This window comes from Colius striatus, chromosome 4, assembly GCF_028858725.1.
Source record: "Colius striatus isolate bColStr4 chromosome 4, bColStr4.1.hap1, whole genome shotgun sequence".
Lineage (NCBI taxonomy): Eukaryota > Metazoa > Chordata > Aves > Coliiformes > Coliidae > Colius > Colius striatus.
The window spans coordinates 3,391,234-3,409,313 of NC_084762.1; the positions used below are offsets into that span (position 1 = coordinate 3,391,234).

At 44.0% G+C, this 18,080-nt stretch overlaps 1 protein-coding gene across 3 annotated transcripts in view; it reads right to left on the bottom strand.

Annotated features, from left to right (window-relative positions):
• Nucleotides 1–3,025: 3,025 nt before the first annotated feature.
• Nucleotides 3,026–18,080, bottom strand: part of E2F3 (E2F transcription factor 3) — a 41,692-nt gene continuing 26,637 nt past the window's right edge. For 2 of the 3 annotated variants that reach the window (XM_061994898.1, XM_061994900.1), the window contains exons 2-7: nt 14,696–14,807; nt 12,714–12,933; nt 11,992–12,152; nt 9,605–9,717; nt 6,723–6,861; nt 3,026–5,210 (exon numbers count right to left, since the gene is read on the bottom strand). In XM_061994898.1, the coding sequence (XP_061850882.1) occupies nt 4,945–5,210; nt 6,723–6,861; nt 9,605–9,717; nt 11,992–12,152; nt 12,714–12,933; nt 14,696–14,807 (1,011 nt within the window). In that variant the 3' untranslated portion in view covers nt 3,026–4,944. The remainder of the gene's footprint in view (nt 5,211–6,722; nt 6,862–9,604; nt 9,718–11,991; nt 12,153–12,713; nt 12,934–14,695; nt 14,808–18,080) is intronic. The other variant, XM_061994899.1, reaches the window with a different exon arrangement.

Here is an 18,080-nt window from a genome sequence, read left to right on the forward strand (position 1 = left end):
GCAATGCTAGTAACAAGTTTTCAGTTAAAAACCTTAATATGAGCCAGCTAAACTTGCTGACATTGTTCTCCTCTAATTCAAGGCCAGTAACAAGCTTTGTGATTGATATTTTTGAAGACATTAGCCTGGGTGTTTAAACTTGGGCTCTAGACAGACTGTTATGGGTATAATTTCCTTGTTGATCATGGTGCTATAGAGGATGAGCATAATACTATTGGTTTGGTTTAAGAGACACAGTTAACCTCAAAAGATTGCTTATACTGCATCTTTAACATATTTCATGTTGAGGTAGCCACCCAGGTAGAAAAATCGATGTTTCTTGTCATTGTATTTTGAACATTCAGTTACTCTCCTTACAAGGAGCCTTTGGAGTCATTATTTTCTTCTTCAGATAGCAGGTTATAGCCTCTCAAACTGGAGGGTAAGTGCAGGAAAGCCCTGAGTATATTCTGTAATAGGCCTGTTGGTCTGCTAGCAGGTAGAATTTGTCAGCTTATGCCTAAGAGTATCATTTCCCTTCCCTCTCCTTTTTCTTCCAAACTGGTGCCTATTTTATGTCATGCTTACCTGACAAATATCACAGGCAAAAACCCCAAAGGATAACAATGAGAAGAAAGTAACAGGAGAGATTTGGAGAACTGGGACAGAAAGGAACAAGTACTTCAGGACTGAGCACTATTAATATCACCTTGCCCTCATGACAGAGTCATCAGTACAGCTTGAGATAGGTGTGCCTTTGTGATTGGTCTTTGTTGAAGCACACAAGCACTTTTCAGAGATGCTCTCAGTGATAATTTTTGCACCATTTTTAGCCCAGAACAGAGGAAAACATTTTCAAATCAGTAGTGGGCATTAATCTATTTCAGACACCTTTCGTAGTAGGGTGGAAGTTGTCCTTAGTACCTCAGTAAGTAATGATACTTGCATTACCAATAAGTGTTTTAACTTCCTGGTGAGGTTAGAGAATCTCTTTCTTTTCAGTTTCCCCAGTTTTCCAAGTATTTCACGTTTAGCCCTTGAAGTGAACTGCTCCATCTGGGAGCACTGTGCTACCCCACTGTCGAGTGTTACCTCGCTGGTTAAACCACACTGTGCAGACAGCAGTGCTGCTTTATCAAAGAGCAAAGCACAGATACAGCCTGCAAGGCACAGCCAAAAAAATCTCCAGGTGGCCAAGACTGACAAACCACTGCTCATTAAGGGGAGGTGGTGAGCTCCAAGAGCAGCTCCCAGGCAGGACTGAGCGCCGAGTCCCATACCTAGTGACAGAAATAGGCTGTGCTGACTGCTTCCAGCCTGAGCCAGCAGCAGCCTTGCTTTGTCCTGCTGCCAAGAATTCCTAGTACAGCCCTATTCAGGCTTGGGATGTAGCCACAACATGAAAAGCACCCTTTAAGTGCTTTTGAGGCTCACAAATGTAAATTGCTTTGTCCTGTACTCATAATAAGGAGCAGAGCTGCAGGCAGCCTGCTGGCAGGGAGCGAGGGAATCTGGTGATTCTGCTGGAAGGAAGCTGATCTACACCCACTTGGGACAAGCACCATTGAGGAGGCAGCAGCTGGCAGTGCAAGTCCCAGTACCAGCCACCTGTACACTGGTGATGTAAGTGCTCCAGTTCCTTGAGAACAGCTTTAAAATACATCTTTTCTAAGTTACTCACAGGCCTTGCTTCTTGCTCTTTGGGAGTGGGAGACTCCAAGAGCCCAGCCCCAGCCTAGGTGGCCATCTGAAGTCAGCACAGGTTTTGCAGGAGTGAGTAGGTGGGAAATACAAAGACTACTGGGCAAAAAAAAAACAAACTTCCATTTTAGCTCACAGTTAGTAAAGGATATATTTTGAGTTGCTTTAGAGCATCTCAACCAACATCCTTAGGGAAAGGAAACAGCCAGGGAAGTAGAAGGCCCCATTTTTACATGACAGCCTTATTCTCTGATAACTCACGTGCAGTTCTGGGTGGAAAAGTAAGTGGGAATGCATGCAGGGGAAATAAAATGGAGACTCCTAAAGTTAGGTGCAAAATGAGATCTCTTACTCTATTCCTGCAGGTTAGGAGAATCTATCTGGTCACTTCTCAGCAGCGCTCAGACTTGAGAGCAACTAGGTCTGTCTGTTCCAGTCAACACTCTCCCTGTCAAGTGTGAGAAAGAGTAGGTAAAGAAACAGCCAAGCTTCATAAAGGCAGAGCATCCTGCTGATCTTTGCTTACCTGTAAAGTAATATCCAGGCAGGTCTTGCTGCAGCAGGAAAAGCAAAATGGGGAGATGAATTTTGTTGGTGTCACCCCACTGACTTTGCCACACGGGCTCTTGGTTCACTGAAGCATGAGAATTGTTGGCTCCAGGAACAGTGATTAACTGAGTTATATACAGAAAAAAGTAGGCATATACTGCTAAATATTTGGTCCTCTACCCCTCCTTCATTAGTTATTTGGAATACAGAACAACAGAGGGTCTCCTCTCTAACCTTCCTTTCAGTACTGCAGTAAACAGCATGGACACATGCATCATGAGGTAAAGCAGCAGCTGCCTCCTTGTGTGCAGGAGTACAAGTTTGTAAATGCCTCTGTGGTGCAAGAGAGGACTCAAACAGAACTCCTGGGAGAAGACATCTAGACAATCATCAGTAGGAAGGTTAAACAGATCCTCAGCCAGTGTTTTCATGTCATTTAATACAGTAACCCCCTTTCTATGAAGTTCACTAGATGTCTGTTCGTAATTCATGGTAAAGAGGGGAATAAATAAGAATAAACCTGTGTCATCCCAACCTATTGCTCTCCTGTGTCTGTTTGGATGTGCCTTGTATTCTTTTTCAGTCTGGTTTAAGGAAAAAAAAAAAAAGCCAGACTCTGTGTAATTAAAAAAAATGGGATTAAAACATCTGGTGTGGAATGGGTGTGAGCAGCAGTAAGGAAACACGAAGGACCAGGGTCCAAGGGAGAGAGGGGCAACCAGGGTAAGGAGGATGGAAGGGGCTGTATACAAATCTAAACTCTTTAAAAAATTCTTTTTATTGATTCATTACCATACAAAATTTATTCAAATGACATCCATTGGAAGTGGTAAGATCACAGCTAGAGAACAGGTCATCCCTTAATAAATCTATTTACAAAACTCACCATAAAAGCTTTTTTTTTTTGTTGGGTTTTGTCGTTTGTCTTTTTTTTTTACAGTATTTTACAGAGGTGTTTTTTTTTTCAACTAGCATACAATGCAAAGCTAAGTTAGATTAGTATTTTGCCCACACACACTGGGACAAGTGTCTAATTTGTACAAAGAAAACAAGATGGTCTGCGTTAGTCTTCATTTTCTCTCCCCCCACAAAAGTGCCCCTTTGTCTCTCTTCATGCTCACACGACTCTTTGCTCTTCCACGAGACGAAAAGCTTTTAAATACTACAGTTTTTATTTACAGGTCCACATCTAAAAATAATGATAGAAAGAAACCCAACAAAACCATCTTAAAAAAATTACAAACCAGCTAGAAAAAAAAATCTTCTGGCAGTGTTTACAAATCAATTCTCTATTGTACAAAACTGCTAGGGAAACTAAAAGTGTGAGTTGAGAACGTACATCAACTTAAATACAACTGCTGAAGGAGCTATGCACACGTTTGTACATATAAACACACACTTAACACTGTTTAACAGTTCTCTATGTGTTGCCTTTTATACATCTGTTATATTCCAAAGCTCACACAGTCATAGTTTTCTGATGAGTACTGGGACTTCTTGCCTTCTCGTGTGTGAGCTTTTGTAGCAGCAACTCAATGGTACCAGAAAACCTGCATTTGGGATATTCTGCTACAGTACAGGTCGTACTGATGAGTATGTCAGATAAGCACACCAGTAATGCAAATATTAAGGGTTACATGGGTGTCATTTAATCCACATTTCATTTAGCCCAGAACGTGGCAACGTATTTTACACTCAAACCAAAAAGAAACCCCACCAAATTCTTTTAAGACTTCTTAGAACTCTTCTCACCTTCAAAGAAAATAAATATTGGTGCTATGCTACCAAAGATCTGCAGAAAAACAAATGTGGCTGAGTCGATGTGGTACTTACAGTTATGTACTTTGGAGAGAAAAAGAAAGAAATCAGTTCCATTCTGCTGGCAAAGGGAATTGTCAAAAGCTGGAAGCGGAGGAAGCCAACCCACTGAGATAAATATGATGTATTGAGCAAACAAAGCTTGGCAGAAGTGTTTTCCACCGAGGGAAAAACCCACAGTGCATCTCCAGTAGGCACTTAACACAAAGCCCCACTTAGTACCACAAAGAAATTTATGTACCAGTTCTAATGCACACCGGGGGCTGTAAAATTGAACTGTGCATCTTCGATCTAGCTTAAAAAGAAACCCCAACCAACAGAAACTACTTTCACACACACACACACACACAAAAGAGCATATTTTAAAATCTGAGATTACTCCAAGAAGTGGCAAGAGCTTCATACCTTTCCATCTTTGCAATATCTGTTGCGTTACTTCGTGTTTACGTTCAGCTGCAGGTACAATCCGTGTTGCGACACTCGGGAAAGGGGGGAAAACCAAAAGAGAGAGACACATGCATTCTCTGCAGAAGGCACAACCTGAAATACTAGTATAAAATTGTTGTTTGAGGACTAAATCAGTTCATTGAGCCCTTCCCCGTAAGCAGAGACTTGGGGAGGAGGAAGGGGGGAAGCGTGGAGACAAAACTTTCACGGTCACCTGCTCGCTGACTCTCAAGGTGCTGGAGCTCAGGGCCAAGGGGAAGGCCTTGCTGCAAAAAAAAGCCTTCACACCTCCTCCTTTCTAGTATTTGAGGGAGTATTTAACTGAAACATCCACCTAGTTTGTTTAATAACGCTATTTTAGAGTAAGTAGCAGAGAACTCTGAATTCAGACGGCAGGTTTTTTGATTCCATTAAAAACATCATTTAGACAACGGGCAGCGTTTAAGACAATCAGCTGTATATGAATTCGTCCACCAAGGAAGGAAGCTTCTCTAAATCATAAGCATCGAAGAGGTCACTGATGCCTTCTTCATCCCCAAGGCTCAGCAAATAGTCTTCCTGAAGCAGAGGAGGCAGCAAATTCACAAATGGTCCTTCAAAGTTTGAGGGAATTTGGTCCTCGGTCTGCTGGAGCAGGTTGGCTGGAGACGCCAACGGAGAGATTGTTGCCATGTTTACTGAGCAGTCACCTTGTCCTGAGTTAGCAGAAGCCACTTCTGGAAGAGAGGGGAGTAGAAAAAAGAAAAGATAAAGATGACTCTTAATCTCATCAGAAACATTAGACAGAGATCAAAGTAGTCACTGCATCAAGGACCTTTCCTAAAGCATCGTTTCAATGGAAAGCAAAATAGCCTCCAGGTTCTTTTCATAGAATCACAGAATGGTAGGGTTGGAAGGGACCTTTAGAGATCATCCAGTCCAACCCCCTGCAGAAGCAGGGTCACCTAGATCAGGTCGCATAGGAACATGTCCAGGCAGGTCTTGAAGCCCTCCAAGGAAGGAGCCTCCACAACCCCTCTGGGCAGCCTGTGCCAGGGCTCCCTCACTGAAACACTGAAATAATGTTTTCTTATGTTTAAGTGGAACTTTTTGTGTTCCAGCTTCATCCCATCACCCCTTGTCCTGTTACTATCTACTATAGAAAAGAGGGATGTCCCAACCTCCTGACACCCACCCTTTAGATATTTATAAATGTTAATAAGATCTCCTCTCATTCTCCTCTTCTCCAGACTAAACAGCCCCAGGTCCCGCAGCCTTTCCTCATATGAAAGATGTTCCAGTCCCCTGATCATCTTGGTGGCCCTGCACTGGCCTCTCTCCAGCACTTCCCTGTCCCTCTTGAGCTGAGGAGCCCAGAACTGGACACAGGACTCCAGAGGAGGCCTCACCAGGGCAGAGTAGAGAGGGAGAAGAACCTCTCTTGACCTGCTGGCCACACTCTTCTTGATGCATCCCAGGCTGCCATTGGCCTTCTTGGCCATGAGGGCACATTGCTGGCTCATGTTTAGTTTATTATCAATCAGCACTTCCAGGTCTGTCTCTGCAGAGCTGCTCTCCAGCAGGTCAACCCCAGCCTGTCCTGGTGCAGGGGGTTGTTCCTTCCCAGGTGCAGGACTCTGCACTTGTCCTTGTTGAACCTCAGGAGGTTCCTCTCTGCCCAACTCTCCAGCCGGTCGAGATCCCGCTGAATGGCAGCACAGCCTTCTGGGGAATCAGCCAGTGCTCCCAGTTTGGTGCCAGCAGGGAACTTGCTGAGGGTACACTCTGTCCCCTCATCCAGGTCGCTGATGATGTTGAACAATGTTTTGCTACATTACAAAGGATTGCTCGACAATACACACACATATATATATACACATTTACCCATACACAGAAATCTACAGTTCTGTGATGATTTCTGCCTCTTGTCTCAAGGAGAATCTTGGCTGCTACTGTTCTATTTGAAAATGCAAAAGGAATGGGATCGTTTCTACCTTCAGTACTGCACAGACTTTGGTTACATGTGATCTGCAAACTGGAAACTCATCTTAAACAAGTGATGCAAAGGAAAACACATTTCCCTCTGCATAAACCAAAAAGGCGCCGTGGAAAAGTGGTACCTTGGCTTTTGACTTGTCAGAAAAATGAAGGCCAAAAAGAAAATAAGAGCTGTGCACCTGCAGTTCAACCTGAAATCATGAATGAGAGCAGGAGGGAAGGCCATTAGTATCACAAACAACTCATTCTACCTTTGGAAATGGTTTTGGAAAGATTCCCGTTGTGGTCCTGGCTGTAGGTTTTCATTGGACTGAGGGCATCGTTTTCCTCTGGGCACAGATAAACTTCAATAGGTCCTTGAGTACTGGATAAATGTATCAATGCGCTCTGCTAACAAAACAAATGGCGTGAAGATGTTAGAGCAGCCAGCACAACACAGGACTGACCATAGCCAGGAAATTCTTACAGGGGTGGGAGCACTTGAGTACATTTCTTACTAATCAAAAGAACTTTAAGTCCCACATGCTTTCGGGGGTGTTTTTTGGAAGATGTGAAGGGCTTGGCCGATCTCGTAGACTTGGAAGAGAACATTAAAGCTTTCCCCACTGTCTATGGGAAGCCTACCCTCATGTGTTGGGTCATTACCAGAGAGGTATAAAGGATTCAACTCCTAACAAAGCCTGTGGTGTTCAGATGGAAGAGAACTATGGGATGCAAGTCACAGGGTTTATTTCTATTATCCATAACAACACCATTGGATGCACTTGTGTAAAAGCTTCTGCTTTTAAAAGGTGCCAAAACATCTCTTCCCGCTCCCCCAAAAGCCTTCAGCGCTTATTCACACTGAATAAGTTGAGTGGAAGTTCACCTGTTTATCAGGGAAGTTCTTCCAAATCACAATGAAAAATAGGTGGCATTTTCTTCACCCAAACTTGCCTGTACAAGTCCTTCTGCCCCCTCAAGGAGGCACTTTCGTTCTCAATAATGGGAACTCCTGATTCATCTCAAGAAGTTTCATTTTCTTAACTGTGGCACAAGGATGCAATAAAACAAGATGACATAGGGAGAAAATCTACAAAGTTGCTCCTTGTGTTGTGATGGAAAGTCAGAACTGACTCTGGTTACAAATAAACCCCCAGATGTGTTGCACCAGTAGTTTTTAGAAGCCTGAATGCAGGCATTATGTACTTTTTTGCAGGCTTCTTTCAAATACATCTTACCTTGTCTTTGACAAAAAGTTCCTCACATTATTTGCCTTCTGACAGTTATGCAACAGAATATAAAGCACTTGCAATTAAAAGAGAACAATAACCAATCATGGAATCCCCAGGGCAGAGAAAACAGTTCAGAGTATTTAAGGCAATGCTATAGGTAATTAGGAAAAAAGAAGATGGGAAGAGCAGGAGTTGGAGAAGGTACCATTGAGTGACTGAGGTATGCAAAAAGAGACACTGAAATGTAACTGCAAAGGAGAGAAAGAAATGGGATTTTACTGCCTGAAGCTGAAAGTTAAATGAATAAGTTGGGTACTGGGGTAAAGGAGGTCCAGACAACAATTTTAATGATAGAGGGCATCTCTACCTGCCTGACTTCACCAAATTAAAACTGAAAGCGTGGTGCTCCGGGGAAAGAAACAGGAAAGCAAGCAACAATGACAGTATATGTTTATGGATACTGATAAAAGAGATCCCCTGCTCATTGCAGCAAAATGATTTATTCTTCCCAAACCTGCACCTCAGTTCAAAGGGGAAATGAAGGACAAAGGCAGGAGAAAAAAAACCAAAGGATGGAAATCCTTAGGGGTATAAGCAAGTGAAGAATAATCATAGGATCTTAATGGTTAGAAGGGACTTTGAAAGATCATCCAAGTCCAACCCCCTCCCAGAGCAGGGCCACCTACAGTAGGTCACACAGGAACTCGTCCAGGTGGGTTTGGAATGTCTCCAGAGAATGACTCCACAATAATGTTTAGAAAAGGAGCGACAGGGAATCCAGAGGCAGCCCTGGGGCTCACTGGAACCCACCCAATGACACGGGTGAGGGAATAATGCCACAAAGGAGCATAGGTACACTTTTTCAATCTCTAAAGCAGTGGCTCCAGCAAATTATTTACATTTGCCCAACATACTTGGGTCTGCCATAACTAGTGTCAAGCAGCACACTTTGCCAGCAAGACAGAAAATCCTACATGAGGCTGAACCGTGCGGATCATAAACCTTGAGGAAAATGAAGTAAAGCTACTCCCTTCAAAGAAAAGCCACCTGAAGCATTCTCCTCTGCAACTGTGACATAGGTAAGGGAAGCAGCTAAGTTACCCAAGATATCTACATGAGAAGGAGATGAACCAAAATGAGGAGGAAAGAATGAGAGCCTGGCATCTCATGTACAAAAGCCAGAACTCAGGGAGAGAGACTGTGGCTTGAGGAGTAAGAGGCAACAAGGAGTAAGAGGAGAGGGACACAGACAGCTGCAGAAAGAAAAGTGCTTATAATAAAATAGGAAAAGAAATCCTCATGCCCTGCAGACTTCATGATGGCAAATAGAAAGTGCACTGGCAGAACATACAGAGTTTTACACAGATGTGTAAAATCAGTGTCAAAGCAAAGATGATGATGGAAGGAGGAAGGGCACGAATGGATTCGAGGAGTCAAACACAAGTTCCTACAATAACTGTAATGCTTGAGGAAAATAACCTAAACACTTGAAAACATATGTCTCAAACTCTACTATCAGTAATATGAGTCATCAAGATGCTCAAGGCACTGAGTTATCCATGAACTTCTAAACTACATAAAGCTACAAAGTAAGAGCTGAATGTAAAGGGTACAGACGGGACATCTTCCACTGTCCAGGAAGAGCTCTTCCTTATGTACAATGTGGATTACTCTGAAGGCAAGTTGGAGTGGAGAGAAAAAGAACAAATAACAATTGCCCTGGGTGAACTCATTTTTAAAGTTTCCTTTTCCTTTTAAAAAGGAAATATCTCTCAAGTTCTCAAGACAGGTGAGTGTAGGACTGGACGCCAACGTCACCCAACCCGGGCATCACTTAACACAGCAAGGCTCACAACACACACACCCCAGCTACAGAGAAGTGAGATACCACCTGGCAGGATATGCCTGCCTCTCCTTACCTCCACGGGGTCAGGCACTTCAAGTCTTGTTTCTGGAGGAGCTTTCACAACTATAACAGTTTGGTCTTTAAGGCCACTAATTTTTCTAATATCTTGATACGTCACATAAGCTAATGTAAGCACTGTTAAGGAATTTCCCAGAACCACTTACAATACATTCAGACTACTACAAGAGGCACAAGTCTATAAATTCTTTTTCCATTTCCTCCTGGTTGAGCTGCTCTGAGCCCAAAGTTTTCTGTTCTCTGCACTGGCCACAACTGCAGTGAAACTGTGTGAGAACTTCCCTTTGCTCTAACAGCTGAGGCCACTACCAGCTGACAAAAAGGATTCCCCATTGCCTATTGTGTGGTAAAGCTCCACAAACCAAAGCTCAGCAACCCAAAATTACTCACAGACTGCGAGACAACTGAGGTTATTTTGACACACTTGCTACCAAAGTGCAGAGAGCTAGAAATCACAGCAAAAAATGTGAAGGGATTTACAGATCGATGCTATAGACACACATACACAAGATATGGACAAACCATCATTTCAGTTTTCATTTATACAACACACATAACCATAGAAATATTTGTACAGCTTTCATATATCTCTATATTCACTTACCTTAGACCAAGTACTTCAAGTACTTCAACTTGACAACACAGAAAGTCTGTTTCTGCATAAGCACAGAAGGAACAGGATCGTTCTGCTGTTCACCGTGACTTTGTCCAGCTCACAAGGAGTGTTTTGGTGGGTAACTGCAAGGTGGTGCCTCATGTACTGACCCCTGTAACTGAGCTGCCACAGTGCTTTTGGTCACAAAAAAGGACTGTTAAACAGCCACACATAAGCACTTTTGGTCATCTGTCAGGTATCTAGTATGATGTTTACATCATAGGAATAAATAGATGAATTGATGACTCTACTTTTTGGAGGCGTAAATGTGAACACTTTTGGTAAATGCATAGTGCTATCACACAGTTATGGCAAGACAAGACTGCCCAAGCTCACAACACCAACATATCTCCCATCTAACTTGGGACAACCGGCTCAAGAAGCAAAACAACAGGTCAGATTTCATCCACAAATGATTTTTTCCAAGGCTTTTACCCCTCATTTAATAATGTTTTGTAACATTTGCAAAGGCAAAAGTACATACTGCAGGAGCAATGGGTGTTGCTGTACAAACAAAGGAAAAGATCCCGTGGCTTCCAAACGAAAACATGAGCAATTTTCATTGCTGTAGCCAAAGGCTCTGCACTAACGCTGGGCGTATCACTAAACATTCAAGGTAGCCATCAGTTGCTTTCTGATTCTATTTATAATGGAGTTGAAGAAGCACATTACCTAATCACAAGGGAAAATAAGAAAACCTTCAAAAGGTGAAGCCTTGTCTTCAGCTATTAAGCAAAGGAAGAGGCTTCTCAGCTCTATGAGTATTCAACAGATCATCTCATGTCAGACTTCAGCAAAGGGAGCGAAGCGCAGCACTGGGATGCCCTCATATTCATCCCCAGGTTTCATGCTTCTGCGTTTCTTCCTCAAAAACCACCACTACTGTATCAGTAATCTCTGACTCCCAGTAGGATTTGGGGAATAGGCTCTCCTTTAAATCCAAAAGCATGAGGCCAACACATTGCTGATCCCTCCTCGCCCATCCCAGGGGAGCAGTGGCAGGGCAGGGATCAGCACTGGGAAAAGAAAGAATCATAATGCTCAGTTTTGTCTTGCTCTCTTCATGGATCAAGAGATTGATCAATGCTTGCTCACATCTCTTCATGGATCAAGCTCTTAGCCGAAGGCAGCTCCAACCCCACTCCCTCTGCCACTTGGTGATCTTCACTTACGTCTCAAAATGTGTAGGAAACTCAGCCAAAAGACAAGTATTTCCATAGTTCATAGAGCTGTGAGAGGGTCAGTAAAAAGTGCCTTCAGAACAGAAGTCCACCTTATTAGATGCTCTTTAAGAACTACTCAAATTAAGTAATAAAACTGTTCACATCAGCATTTAATAAGATGCTTTCTTCTGTTGATAACAGGTGCGAGATCTGGTGAAAAGGAGAATTAGTTAATTACAAAGGGTGTCTACAGCCAAAGTATCAAAATAGGCCCAAAATAGTCACAAAAGCACAGGGTTGTTGGATGTTGTCTCTCAGATTCTTGGTTCTACCTTATGTGAACACAGATGTTAACAGGTTCCTTCAGAGACCACCTTTTCTTCTCTGACCTTCCTGAAGCATTAGAGGTGCAAGTGGCTTAACTTGTATATAGAAGCTCATTAAAACCCCTCAGCCAACTTCTGATGCTTTTGTATCCCACTACATAGAGGAATTGTCTCAGTACTACAGTAAGGAGACTGACCACTTTTGAGGCTTTGGGGGAAAACAATACCACCAAAGGATATCTCTGATTCTCGGAGTCCTCCGTTAGCAGCTTGAGGTCCAGCGTGCAGCTTTGGATCAGCTCATCCAGTTTCTTCTCTTCCTGAGTCAGTTCAGTCACCTCCCTCGTGAGGCCCTGACGCTGTGCCAGCATGCCACCATCCTCTGACAGACTGCAGCCCCTACAGATAGGAAAGGAGGATGCTTTCATGACCTCTGCAAAGCTGCACTCTATGCTACAGGGAAGGGAAGAGGCAGAGTTTTACACTGCAGGTAAGTTCTTGGCCCTTTCTCCCTAAACCTGCCCACAGCAAGTCAATAAAAATGACACTTTCTAGTAAAAGCATGCTTTCACCGTGATGAGACATTTTGTAACTGACAATGAGATGGAAGAGTCAAATATTTCTAAGCATTTCCAAAAACTCTGGCTTGTAGCTCCCCTTTCCCCTAACCACAACCAGAAAAAGGCCAAGGAAGGCAGCACCTAAAACTTACTCCACTTGCAGAAGCCAATGAGTTAATCCAGTATTCAGACAAAACGCTGGCTTCTAATTTCCCTGACAAATGTTATTTGTACATTGAAAACTTGTGTTAACAAAGAGAAAGCTTTATCCTGGTGGAAGGCATTCTGGATGATTGCTTGGAGGGGAAGCGTTAGAATGGAAGGTGGGAGAAGACAAACACTGCTGCTCTGTGACTGCGAAATCAGCCAGCGGAAACGGAGAAGGATCATGAATACTCACATCCACTGAATGTTGTTTTTGGATTTTTTCTTAATGAGATGGATGCCTTCCAGTACATTGGTGATATCATAAATCCTCCTTTTTTGCACCTTGAGGACCTCTGCGGCTCTGTTCAAGTCTAAGACCCCATCAGGAGATTGGCTCAGCAGCTGAATGAACTTCTTCGTTAGAAGGCCGAGGGATGTATCGTAACGAGTCTTTTCTGAGGGAGATTTTGGAGCTTGGAAAGAAAAAAACCAAAACAAAAACACCCCAGATAAATCATTTTTTTCTCATTTTAATTCCAAAAGCAGCATCCAGAAATGAAAGGATACACAGCACAGGCATTTCTCTCATTTCCACTACAGAAATCTCTCAAGGCTCTGCGTGAAGACACAACCTTACTGCTGGGTGTTTATTTGCATTTCAAGATGTACTTTTCCAGAAGTCACAGGTACATGAGCAAATACATACATTTTTCAAAATGCAAATGTTTCCATTAGCCTGATGGATACATACAGCAATATTCCACTTCAGCTTTCCCCACGTCAAGTCCCAAGAGGGTTTTTGGTATCTATTTATCCTGGCAGCAATACCAAAAATTCCCCTACCAATCTCCTTCCACAGGCCGATAGCCAGCTTTCAGCAGGCTTTCATTTTCCCCCTGTTGCACATGCAATTAAGCAGGACTGAGGTGTACTTCAGTGGGTGAACACAATGACAGACGCTCAACAGCCAGCACCAGACTCCAACAGCTTCCAGAAAACTCGAGTGCACGAGAGGAGACTGAGGGGAGGCACAATTCAGAACCATCATCTCTCCATAACCAAACAATGCTCAAACTGGGCAAGAGTGTCTAAATCAGCTCGGATCTTACCAGACAACTTGCTGTTTTCACACACAAATGAAGTGTCTGTACATGTAACAGATGTGCTTTTGAGAGTTTAAATGCTTAGATCAGAATAACTTCTCATTTGCAGTGTTCAAGGCCTGTGTGTCAGGGAAACGAGCCAGCCGTTATTGGAAGCCTCCTGGGCTGCTGCATCTCAAACCTTTCACTCCCTTCAAGGACTGTGCAGGATGGATCTTAGGCTGACTCTGGTCATTTTCTTGTTTTGGGGGAGTTCAGGTCCCACATTTAAATGCAGAAGTCAGTCCAAACTGAAATCCTGCCCGACAGCAAACCTTGAGAGTGCCTTGAAATATTTTGAAGAACACAGTGACTTTGCAAGGAAAAGCCCGTCTGCAGAGAAGCAGCTACGTGCACCTCAGGCTTTGGGAGAGTTGGGCTTGGCTGCAGTGGGAAACAGAGGAATATTCCTATCGCTTAGGTGACCCAGTGAATTTAGAGCAGGGTGGTTTCTGCTTGTTTGTTTTTCCTTTGGGGTCTGGAAAAGACTAAGAGGATCAGAGTGATAAGGGCAAGAGGCTACTTGACCCCCATCTCAAATGACATGAGCTCCTGGTCGTTGACCAAGAAGTTCTCTGCACAGCCTCATCAACACTGCAGCACCAGCGTCCTATGCTCCCAATGGTACTGAACTTCTGCAACAACACAGCACCTCAATTTAAAACAGGCTTCATGTAGCTTAATAAAATTTAATTAAATCAACTGTGGTTGCTTTACTTGTCTGCTTTAAGTTCACAACTTCAGCTCGTTTCACTTCCCCTGCCTGCCTCAATAGAGACAAGCATTTAGGCTGGTGGGCATCTACCTCTCCTGAGCATCCCCAGCTTCACATCCTTGGCTGAAGAGGTCCTGGAGGCTGCCTGGCAGGCAGAGAGACAGAGCTGGCAGTCAGGAGCCTTCGCAGCAGCTCTGCACCCACCTTGCATGCTCCTGCACACTTGCTCTCGGCTGCCTGGCTGCAGGGTCGAGTCCATTACCTGCGCATCCAGGTGAGGACAGCAAGAAACACACGAGGCAAGGCAGCCTGTTGTACCACTTTAGTGCTGTAAAATAAGAAACTCTGTGCCATACAGTGTGTTACAAGTGTCCTTACTTTTTGGACTATCTGGACTTCTTGTGGCAGCTCTTCCTTTCCCCTTTGGAGTCTTTAATCCTTCAGCCAGATACTGGTGGCCGCTTTCCCCGAGCTCCAGCCTTCGCTTTGCCTGTTAAAAAAACACATCACTTTTTTAACTGATGGATGGAAGTGTATTTCATATTATCAAAGACAATATTGGGGCTATAGGAAAGGCAGTCTGCACTCAGCTCCTCACAGCAAGGTATCAGTGCATACCCATCACACGGGAACGTGAATATTTACTGGAACCTTAAAGAGGACTTAAAGCAAGGGCCAACTACCATTCTATGGTTCTGAGTGACAGTTGTATGAGCTACTTCACTCTAGTCTGAATCTTCTTAAGCACATATGAAAGATTTCCAGCCTCACTTGAGTTGAGAGCATTTCAGTTCAGAAAACAAAGAGAACCTCTCAAGCACACGCACGTATGGGCCCACAAAGGCACGGTTCTTCCGAAAACCTCCTTGTATCCAGGTAAGTCTGTGCACAGGCAGTGTTTGTGCATAATTTTTCCTTCAGCATTTGAAGGAAATGCCTTTGGGAGAAGCACTACTCTCTCTCCCATCACATCCTCATCAGAACGCTCAGGCAGTGTGGCTTGGATGAGTGGACAGTGAGGTGGATGGAGAGCTGCCTGAATGACAGAGCCCAGAGGGTGCGGAGCAATGGCACAGAGTGGAGTTGGAGGCCTGAGGCCAGTGGAGTTCCACAGGGATGGGTTCTGGGGCCAGTCTTGTTCAACAACTTCATCTGGATGAGGGGACAGAGTTCCCTGCTGGCACCTCAGCAAGTTCCCTGCTGGCACCAAACTGGGAGCACTGGCTGATTCCCCAGAGGCTGTGCTGCCATTCAGCAGGATCTCAACCAGCTGGAGAGTTGGGCAGAGAGGAACCTGCTGAGGTTCAGCAAGGACAAGTGCAGAGTCCTGCATCTGGGGAGGAACAACCCCCTGCAGCAGCACAGGCTGGGGATTGACCTGTTGGAGAGCATCTCTGCAGAGAGAGACCTGGGAGTGCTGATTGATAATAAACTGAAGATGAGCCAGCAATGTGCCCTTGTGGGCAAGTAGCCAATGGCATCTTGGGATGCATCAAGGACAGTGTGGGCAGCAAGGTGCCCTGCTGAGGCCTCATCTGGAGTCCTGTGCCCAGTTCTGGGCTCCTCAGCTCAAGAGGGACAGGGAACTGCTGGAGAGAGGCCAGTGCAGGGCCACCAAGATGATCAAGGGACCGGAGCATCTTCCTGCTGAGGAAAGGCTGCAGGAACTGGGGCTGTTTAGTCTGAAGGGGGATCTCATCAATATTTACAAGTATCTAAATGGTGGGTGTCAGGAGGTTGGGGAAGCACTATTTTCTGTTGTGTCTGGCGACAGGACAAGGGGTGATGGAAAGAAGCTGGAACACAAAAAGTTCTCTTTAAACATAGGGAGAAACTATTTCAGTGTGAGGTGAGGGAGCCCTGGCACAGGCTGCCCAGGGAGGGTGTGGAGACTCCTTCTCAGGAGGTCTTCAAAACCCTCCTAGACACGTTCCTGTGTGACCTGATCTAGGTGGGACCTGCTTTAGCAGGGAGTTGGACTGGATGATCTCTAAAGGCCCCTTCCAACACCTACCACTTTGTGATTCTATGAAATAGGAGACAAGACATCACAAGCAGCCTTGGACAACTGTACTTCCTCTGCTTCTCAACAATTTTGGTCCTCATTGAAAGCAGCACCACTACAATTATTTCACATTAACTACCACGTTTGCATGAAAGCTGCCTACATAAAAGCCAGGTGAAGAAGAAGTAGTACTCGAAAGATGACGCCTGAAAACCAGCTAAACGCTGCACTCACAGCTCAAGGGGAAGCTGTGTATGTCATGAATAATAAAAGCAGCACATCAAACCGTTAAACTATGCAGCACACAGACAAACTGCAATGAAACCCACCACCGATATGAATTTTGTTTGTAGACAGAAACATAATCTAACAACTTTGGAAACAATTCTATACCCTGCCATGCCACTCAGGTTACTGAAATTAAATCTGGGGATAGTTGTTATCCTAACAATAGAAGGGAAGACACGGGAAAAAGAAGAAAAAGAAGTTTAGGCAAATAACTGTTTCTGAAGAATGTTGTTTATTCAAGTAGGCAGATTAATTCAGAGTACTCAGAGTACTTTCTCTGCTTGCTTTTTAGACTTACCCCAAAGGGTTGGTTCACATTCTGCTCCTCTGATGAACTAAAATAAAACAATATGTTCTTCTAAGAAGTTGCAGACATGATATTTCTGGACTGTGGATTTATCTTATGTGTTTTACTTCAGGTCTGTGACCAACAGAAGGCTCTAAATAAATCAATTTCTGTGCATTAATTTATGGATAGCTAACTAACACCTTTACACTGGACTTGGTTTGCAAACCTCAGACTTATTAAAAGGCAAGTTGAAGCATATGAAACTCCTAACAACCCATGGTGTAACAGCCTGTGCAGAAGGTTCAAGCCACTCTTCTCTATTTTGTAGGAAGGAACTAGTTGCTAATTCATTGGTGACAGAGCAAAACTGAATTCACTGTATCCTTGTAACCGACACAGCCTCCAAGGGTGTGAAACATCTCTGCTTCCCTCCTCAGACAGTCTGTAAGCCAAGGACACCAAAGGTGTTTTCCAAAGGTCAACTGTTAACAAAAGCATCCAGCTAATATGTTTAGCCAAGGTAATAGGATTAAATTAAGATTACAGCTATTCCACAGGGACAAATGCAGTTCACACTTCTTCTTTAGGTGTTTTTTTCCACCCTGAGAACTGTAAGAGAAAAGGAAGGAGGAGTGAAAAGTGAACAATTCAGGGCGTGGGAAGACTAGGCCAAAGGGATACAATTAAAGATAAAAGAGAATCTCAAAACCAGGTGTGAGGAGGAGGGGAAACGCTAAAGACTTAAAAATCCAGAGATCTGCAGTGGCTTTTTCCACCAGGATTAAAACTTAGGTCTGTGCTACACAAGAAAACTTTTTGTCTCAACTTGTTGGCAAGACGTGAACAGCGGCGCTTGGGTCCTGCTTCTGTGGTTACACACTCTACAGCTTTCTCCTGTGAACTTCAAACAACCAGGTTTGGTAGTGAGAGAACATAAACAGCATCCTTTGGCAGTGTGCAGCAGCACAAGCCCCTCCGTGTGTGCTGGGTTCCAAACACTCAGCTTGGGTTACAAACAATGAGCTCTTGTGGGTCTCACCGAGGGACGCTACCTAGGGGCAGCCCAGGAATATCCATGGCTTCTGGGAAAATGCTGCAAAGTAATTATTGTGTAGGGAGAGAGATAGAGCAAAGTATTTTAGATGGTCTTGGTGAAGATCCTGAGGCAATTTCAGCAAACC